This window comes from Antrostomus carolinensis, unplaced genomic scaffold (assembly GCF_000700745.2).
Source record: "Antrostomus carolinensis isolate BGI_N321 unplaced genomic scaffold, ASM70074v2 scaffold8952, whole genome shotgun sequence".
NCBI lineage: Eukaryota > Metazoa > Chordata > Aves > Caprimulgiformes > Caprimulgidae > Antrostomus > Antrostomus carolinensis.
Window position 1 is genome coordinate 36,627 of NW_010297531.1, and position 8,891 is coordinate 45,517.

Below are 8,891 nucleotides of genomic sequence, written 5' to 3' on the forward strand. Positions count from 1 at the left end.
GCAGGTGGGAGATGATGCTGGGGATCCCTTTCTTGTCCCATTGAGGGACACAACAAGGTTGAGTGTTTGCTTATTGAGAGCTGCTGCTTTGATTTTCCTTACCTGGGAATTCACATTTTCCTGCAAGGCCTGTAATAGCTCAACACTACTTCTGCCTATGTTCTGTAGCCAAACTTCAGAGTTGCAACAGCTCCAGAGCCTAGATTGCTTCTGTCTTTTATAACTGCTTTTGGTTAGCCAACATTTATCAGGTTGTGGAAGAATGTTGCCAACTTTGTGTTAAGAAGTTTAAAATGCAAGGGTCAGATTGGTATCTTCGGAAAAGCAGTATAATTTCCATGTGTGAAGTAGATAACTTCCTATTATCTGCTTAAGAATACATGCACACAGGTATGCTACACTGAAATAGACGTTTCAAATTTCTTTGGGGTTTTTTCTGTTTCTTGTTTTTTGTTTTTTTTAAAGGGAGAAGTGGCAAGTTTTTGTTTTAGTTGTTTTTACTCATTAGGGCCTTCCTCTCTTCATGTGTAGTAGGTCTGGAATTTTTAGCAGTATTCTACACAGAAATTTATTGTCTCTTCGAGACCAGTATTAAATGTAATAATATTCTAAGCCTCTTTAGAGCCTTTGCACACAAAGGTAGTTGAGCCATTTTGAACATTAGAACTCTGCCAAGCAAGTTAAATCAAGTAGAGGTCTAAGTTTAAAATGGAGTGAAGCCTTTGTAACATTTATACAAAAACATTTATATTTCACTGTTGTTGTTTGTGTATGATAGAAATTAATGTTTAAAGAAAAAGTTCAAAGGAATTATACAGAATATCTGGATTTGACAGGTGACTTTGTTCAGTGTGTATTGTGACTTTGAACTTTACACTTTAAATGCCTTTTAGTATTTTGGAAAAAAAAATAATCTTCCATTAATTGCATTCCAATCTATGTACAAGTGCTAAGACTAGCAGGGACAAATATATAGTTGTGCTTATGTGTCACATTGCAAATCCAGTAAGGCAGACTAGATATCTGTACACCAGAAAACGGAGAGAGGAGACATCTCTGGTTTGGATTATCATGGATAAACAGCATCTGAACATGAGCTGATAACATTTGCACAGCTTTCCGCTGTACTACGTGAAATTTCCTATTTTTGGTCCCTGCTAGCTCAGGCACGTTGAGGTTGTGTACTATTTAGTGAAGAATTTTCCAGCTTGGTCCTTGTTTCAGGAATTAAATAATGAGCTTTGTCATAGAGAGGCTCTATCTTGGGGTTTTTTTGTGTATATGTATGTGTTCAATTCCAAATGCTTTCTGTAATTATGGAATTAAGAGTGAATGCTACAGCAGTGGTGTTTGTGTTTTAATTTCTTTTGGCTTCTCTTGCTATAAAATACCATATTTTAGGGGCTTTGTGTTGTCATGCCTAGGCTCTGGTGAAAAGGCAAATAAGTGTGACAGTAGTGTCTTTTCTTGGTGCAACTCTTCTCTCCCTTCTAGGACAACAGGACAAGACCCAGTTTCTGGCTGCAGGTTCTCTGGCTTGTAGGAAATGTTCCTGCTAACAGATATGGTGATAGTCCCTGGCTACTTAAAACACTGTGATCGCTCTGGGGATTGCTGTCCTCTTTGGATAGCAATCCAAAATGCTTATTTATTAATTGCTGAAGTGTTGCCTCTATCTTGTACTTAATTTTTACTTCAAAAGGTTTATGTTTGTTCTCTGTGTAGATGCCACTCAACCTTACTAATGCAGTAGCAACAGCAAGACAGCTCTTGGCTTACACTGTTGAAGCAGCAAATTTTTCTGATAAGATGGATGTTATTTTTGTGGCTGAAATGATAGAGAAATTTGGAAGATTTGCTGAAAAGTATAAAGAGGTAACTGGATAATTTACCATCACTTTAAAAATATCAAAGTGTTTGTCCTTAAGTATTCTGAGCAGTGAAACCTTCTCAACGTTAGATGCAGGCACTGAGTTAGTGGATTATCAGATTCTATTCCATGTTTTTGTTTGTTTAGTAGGTCCCTGAAGTTGCTGACCCATGGTCACAGACTTTGCATTCGCGCTGAGATGATCCAGCATTCACTGGACCTGTAATGTGAGTAACACCTCTGGTCAGCACTGGAGCAGGGAGATAGGTACAGTAAGTCTGTTTTTATTTAATATGGAGTGGGTCACACAGGTTTTCATTGGTATGTTCTTATCTAGAAATACGAATAATGAAAACCTCGGAGATCCTCTCAATAATGAATAAAAAAGACTTATCTTCTCCCCTCCCATCATGGTAGGCTGTCTTTATTCAGTATTGAGCTGTATCTCTAAGGTTTTCAGTATTTATATATCTAGCAGGATATAAGATAAAACATTAAAATAAAATCTTAGAGAACGCTCATTGTTGGGGAGAAAAATGCAAGTGGTTGAATAGTCCCACGAATGGATAGGAACTCTCTGTTTCACTGCTGAACAGAGGTTATATTGATCTCACTGTACAGTGCATGTTGGGAAGTTGGAGACCACAATGCCTCAGTTTTAAACTTGAACAAAAAAATGCCAAATTTCCCCATCCACCTTCAGCAAACCATAAATGCTGGTTGTAAATTCTTTGCAGAACTCCTTGGAGAATTTTCAGGCTAAATGTCTTTTTTTACAATCATAGCTTGGATTTTTTTTTTTTTGTATGTGTGTATATTTTGGAATTATACAAGCAGTTAATTAAATGACTGGTTTTGTACCCAGTCACAAATACAAACATGTTTTACGTTGCTGCATGATTTGTTACATTATGAGGATATTCTTTTCTCAGCTATGATTTATTGTCTGTAGAGTGACACAGCCTGGCATTACTTTGCCATGACTGAACGTGATAGATTATATGAAAAAATTTAAGTTAAATTCATAGGTAGTTTTGGTCTTAGACAAACTGAAACAAACTGTTCAGAAAGTTCTTAGTAGGTTGTCTTAAGTTAGAATGCAGTTGGAAAAACTTGTACGTACCTTGGTAAGCCGGGGAAAGAATCATTTGTTATATTTTTTAAAAGTATGAGACACAAAACAACTTGAGTTCTATGACTTCAGGTTCTTAATACTGATAATTTATTGTAAAACCACCATTTGTTGATGAATAAAACGTGTAGTAATGTCATAATAAGCATCTTCAATTAATTGAACTTTAATTTGTTCTTGAAAATTTAATTAAAAGGGCTACAGCCTGCAAATGCTGCTTGAGGCTCTGTATTAGCTGTTGAGAATGTTCACTGATTGTGGTTCTTAAAACATTAAATATTTTTATGTTCCCATTCTTGCCGCTGTTTTTAAAGACTTAGAAAAAGAAGAACAAGCTACTATGTTGTCTCCTTATTAGTAATATTCTGAAAAGAAATTGGGAAGCCTGGATGGTGAAGGAGATGCATTTCAGGCAATTCAACTAGAAAATATATGCACCTTCAGTTTTGGTCCAGTATTTGTCACTGTTTCTTAAATGTGAAAATCTGGTGAACATCAATATTGTCAATGTAGATGCTCATTAATTTTGGCAGAGTTGTGTCCTAAATAAAATCTGTCTGTCATACAGGTGACAGGGTAGGGAGTGTGAGCATAAACTTACAACAATGCAGTTGGTGGTTTGAAAGCAGCTTTGGTACCTACGGGTATTTGCCGTCTCTTCCATGTATAACCTGTGCCCTAAAAAAGTTCATGTAAAATTGAAAGCAGGCAAGGAAGAAATCAAGGAAAAGACAGACATAGCAAAAGGAAGAGAAGCAGAAGGGTTGCATGATAATTTTTGCCTGTATTACTCTTTTCTTATTATCTTCCCCCAGATAAACAAACTGTATTATTGTTGATGTACATTTTATTTTATTTTTATTTATTTTATGTTTCAAGTTGATTTTAAATAGTCCTTTAAAATAATCAGTACAGTAGAACATGGAGTATTAAACTCTGATTTTAATGAAATATCTGTATTTCTCCTGGTTTTGTTTTCTAAGTATAATATAAGCACACATTGGCATAACCTTTTCCTTGGATGGAGGTAAATGTCTTGAGTCAAAGTATTTCCGTATCTCAGTGTGACAAGCAGTGATTGAAATAGGAACAACCAATTTCCTTTTGCTTTTTGTGCTGACAAGTCTTTGTATTTTCTGATAAAGATCTTACTCGATGAATGCTTTCAAAGATATAAAATAGTCTTATTTCTCTTCCCTGTTAGCTTGGTGACGTGATGGTGGACATAGCAAGTAACATTATGTTAGCTGAGGAACGTGTTCTGTGGATGGCACAAAGGGAAGCCAAGGCTTGCACTAGAATTGTACAGTGTCTGCAGAAAATTGCTATGTATCGGCTTGCAAATGGAGCTCAAGTTTATTCTACTGTATGTATAAATTTATTTATTTAGAATTAATTTTGCTGGCTCTTGAGTTTAATAGCTTTTTATTTTTCTTAATAGGTGTTGGTTATCTGAAATGTGTACTGTTTCTGTAGGGAGAAGAGAAATACTCTGAACAGATTTATCCCTGACAGATAAACAGAAACAGTTTTCTGGGTGTTTTAATCTCTTTAAGATTATTTATTGTTCTTCCTGTGGTGTGTAAAATTATTTAATGTTTGATTTTTGTTGTCACAGTATTCTCCAAATATTGCTCTTGAGGCTTATGTAATAAAGGCTGCTGCTTTCACTGGGATGACATGCACCGTATTTCAGAAAGTGGCTACATCAGACCGTACAGGACTCAGTGACTACGGGAGAAGAGATCCAGATGGAAATCTAGATAAACAATTAAGCTTTAAGTGCAACGTTTCAAATACACTGTCAAGTCTGGCTTTAAAGGTAGGATACTCACTGTTTCCTTACTGACTCTGTAATAATATCTTAAGCTTGCTTTCCAAATGGTTCATATTTATATTATTAATTTCTATTGTTAAAGTAGCATTTTTATGTAATCCAGAATGACTGTGACAAGAGAAAATTAAAGTGAAAACAATAATAGAGTTTGATTATAGAATAATTTAATGGACACAATTTTTATTGAGTAGGTGTGATTTTCTTAATTAAAACATGTTAAGTGGAAAGATACTTTCAGACTTTTCATAAGTATGGAAAATGAAATCCTCCCTAGTTCACAAGAATACTTGGATTTATTTTGCTGTATTTTCACCTTCATTGCATATTAAATCACATATTTACAGTCTCCTTAAATATCTGAAATAATGTTCTCAGTGATACTGTAATTAAGCATGAAGTAGAAAACAGATCTCAAAGGTTAATTTTATTTCTGTGTGTGTTTGCACATGCACAGACACACACACACACACACATGGGGGTGTACGGAATGGCAACACTTCCTCATATTCTGTAAAACGTTTTTTTCAGTTACGTTCCCCAACATACCGGTTTGCTCTTATCTCTTACTGTGCCTGAACAACACTGTAGGATGTGTATTTGAAATTAGATTTATGCAATTCTGTGAAATTGCATGCATGCTTCCTACCCAAGTATAATTTATATATAAGTTATCAAAACCTCTTTATATGCAGTGTTTCATTTTGAATGGTACTAATGCACTAGTACAGCATTTCTTTGTCTGCTTGTCTTGGTTCCTGCTTCTAGTTGCCAATAGTATAATCTGGAAAACTCTTGTAACATTTTATTGGTACCAGCTTCAGCTTCACTCTCTGTAACAAGTAACAGAGAATCTGAACTTTTTTTTTTTCTTTTTAAAAAAGTGTTAAGACTTTAATAACCTGATTCAACTATTTTACTACAGATTACTTGGAAACACTGTCAGATAGGTTTGTCACAATAGTCTGCTAAATGCATTCGCCTCTGACACTGTTCAGTTGGAGGAGTTGCTAATTTAGTCTCTGTAAAGAATTTAATTTTCTCTTTAAAACTTTAAAAATCTATTTGTTCCTAGAACACAATTGTAGAGGCTTCTATCCAGTTACCAGCTTCCCTTTTCACCCAAAAGCAAAAAAGAGAAATCAGACCAGCAGATGAATCCATCTACAAGCTTCAACTTATTGCATTTCGCAATGGAAAGCTTTTTCCAGCAACAGGAAATTCAACCAATCTGGCTGATGATGGGAAGCGTCGCACAGTTGTAACACCAGTTATCGTTACCAAGATAGGTTTGTTTTTCATTATTATGTTCTATAAAAATAAGAAGCATTTTTTACTCCTTTGTTTCAACTAGTCTATATCTAATAAAAGGTTTTTGGCATCTAATGTGTTAAATATTGAGAAACTTATGTGCAAATACTTTTCTTTTGAACAGATGGTTTAAACCTAGCCAGTCACCACGTTCCTATAAATGTGACACTGCGGCGCATTGCGCACGGAGCAGATGCTGTTGCAGCTCAGTGGGACTTTGATTTACTGAATGGACAAGGGGGATGGAAATCTGATGGTTGTCGCATTCTTCTGTCTGATGAAAATATTACTACCATTCAGTGCTACTCCCTCAGCAACTATGCAGTTTTAATGGTATGACACTTAGAATTACATGTCTCTTTCTGGAATTTAAAAATAATCAAAATGCAATTCTGTTGTGTTTTGTTTTGGGGTTTTTTCTTGCATTAAAGAAAGTAAGCATTACCGTGTTCCATTTCACGTAGAACTACATATAAGAAATCTTTAGTTTTTGCTTCTGTTAATATAAATGTTAATGTAAAACAAATTTTAAGTGGAAATCTGGCAAAGTGGAATTAATTGCTGAATATACTAGACACAAAAGTATTTTCATATGAAAAGTACTATATTATAGGAAGCCATTTGAGTTGATTGAGCTATGTAATCAAATGGGCTTTTATGAATTTTAGTCTAATAAGGACTGAATTAAAGAAAGGTAACAGTCAGAAAAAAATATCTTCTCTGTGTTAGGTTAAATTTGTTAGCTTTGTTTGTTGACAGGGATGTTTTCCTAGGGTTTTTTTTGTGCTGTGGTCCAAAACCAGAGATAGCTGTTTCACTGCAGGTTAGCTATTTGTTCACTAGTATGTAGATAGATCTGTTACCAGAAGACATCGATTGAAAATGGAAAAAAAAAAAAAAAAACAAAAAAAACCAAAAAACCCAAACAAACCAAACCAAAAAACCAAAACCAGTTACTATCCAAAATATTTTTGAAATATTGCTTAAAAAAAAATAGTATCTGAACTCCAGTCTTAGCATATTGATATCAATAAAGTGGTTAACTAGTTCTAAAATATAGTGATAGTTGAAGAAGAGAGTGAGACCCCTTCTTTTAGTCCTCTTCAGTTATTAAGTAGACTTTATGTCTGTTCTCGGAGATCTTTGTTTCAGAATTTGTCTTGGGAAGCTTCTCTTTTTACAGATGGTGACTGTTACCCTGCTCATCAGTCAACACCACAGATGCAAAATGATAAAATGTGATAAATAAAAGTGGTAGGATAGTAGGAAGCTGAGTGAAATAGTAAGAGGTTTAAGAAACATTGTTAACTTAAATGTAAATTCAATAGGGGTTTTGTTGTACTTAAGGTGCTCTGTGTAGAATTAAATATATATTTTTGTGTCATCATGCGTGGAAGAAAGAGACTTCCTTTATGATGATCAGTGCATGAGAAGTTCCTACTTCTGTTTTGCAACTCGAATTTTCAAAAATTTTCCTCTTAGGAGAATTAAATAGTAGGATATCAAAAAGCTAACCGTAAATAAAATTAAGATTTACATGCCAAACTTTTTAAAAAAAAAAAAAAAAAAAAAAAAAAAAAAAGCTGAAAGAGACCAACTTTTCACTTTACCTGTGAAGGTACTGTTTTAAATGACTTCAAAATGTTATAATCCTGTAATCTCCTTCTTTGATATTTTTTAAGTATAAACCTTTCCTAAAACATAAGTGTTCTTCAAAACAGAATTAAACTTCATTTGTGTGTGTAGTATACATATAAAGAGAGATTATGCTTTAAATTGGTCATATTTCTGCCATCTGGAGGAAGAAAAATGAAGAGCATATTTAATCTGCTGCTGTAAATGACCATTTCTAAATTAATATGTGGTAAGATTATATCAGCATCTTACTATTAGTTATATAGAGAACTGTTGACAATCAGAAGTCAAAAAAGTTAGAGGAAGAAGCAACTTTCTTCCTTTTCTGCCAGTGGCTCTCATTCTGTGCTTACTGAAAATTGGTATTCCTTAAATATCTAGCTACTTCTCAAAATGTTAGGCTGTAGGGAGTAGGTGGAGAAAGAAGGAGAGTTAGTATACTGCAAAAGCTCTATATGTCCAAGTAGCTGCTGAAAAAGGTTTTTATAATGCCTATCCATATATTAACTAAAAAAGCTATAATAACCTATTTCATTTGTAAACTCTCAGTGTTGTGAAAGTCTGGATTCCAGTCCTGGGCTCGTAGCAAGTTTTTTTTGGTTCAGTTTTAGAAGTTTGGCTTTTAATTCAGCATTTGTCATTAACATCAAATACATGAACAGTAGTGACAGTCCACCAGGACTCCCAGATCCCTTTCCCCTACACTGCTCTCTAATAGATCATTCCCCAACTTATACTGGAACCTGGGGTTGTTCCTGCCCAGATGCAACACCCTACACTTGCCCTTATTATATTTAATTAAATTTTTCCCCGCCCAAGTCTCCAGCCTGTCCAGGTCTCGCTGGATGGCAGCACAGCCTTCTGGCGTGTCAGCCACTCCTCCCAGCTTTGTATCATCAGCAAACTTGCTGACAGTGCACTCTGCTCCCTCCTCCAGGTCATTGATGAATATATTGAACAGTACTGGTCCCAGTAGTGACCCTTGAGGGACTCCGCTAGATACCGGCCTCCAACTAGACTGTCTCATTGACCACAACTCTCTGACTTCTTCCTTTTAACCAGTTAACAATCCACCTTGCTACCTGATCATCCAGTCCACACTTCCTCAG

At 35.1% G+C, this 8,891-nt stretch overlaps 1 protein-coding gene across 1 annotated transcript in view; it reads left to right on the forward strand.

Moving 5' to 3' along the window:
* Positions 1-7,389, forward strand: part of ADGRA3 (adhesion G protein-coupled receptor A3) — a gene marked incomplete at its 5' end in the record, with an annotated part of 30,233 nt that extends 22,844 nt beyond the window's left edge. The window contains 6 exons of the mRNA XM_010162151.2: positions 1,726-1,875; positions 4,207-4,368; positions 4,621-4,824; positions 5,912-6,125; positions 6,272-6,480; positions 7,300-7,389. Of these exons, the coding sequence (XP_010160453.2) occupies positions 1,726-1,875; positions 4,207-4,368; positions 4,621-4,824; positions 5,912-6,125; positions 6,272-6,480; positions 7,300-7,389 (1,029 nt within the window). The remainder of the gene's footprint in view (positions 1-1,725; positions 1,876-4,206; positions 4,369-4,620; positions 4,825-5,911; positions 6,126-6,271; positions 6,481-7,299) is intronic.
* Between the last annotated feature and the right edge of the window lie 1,502 nt (positions 7,390-8,891).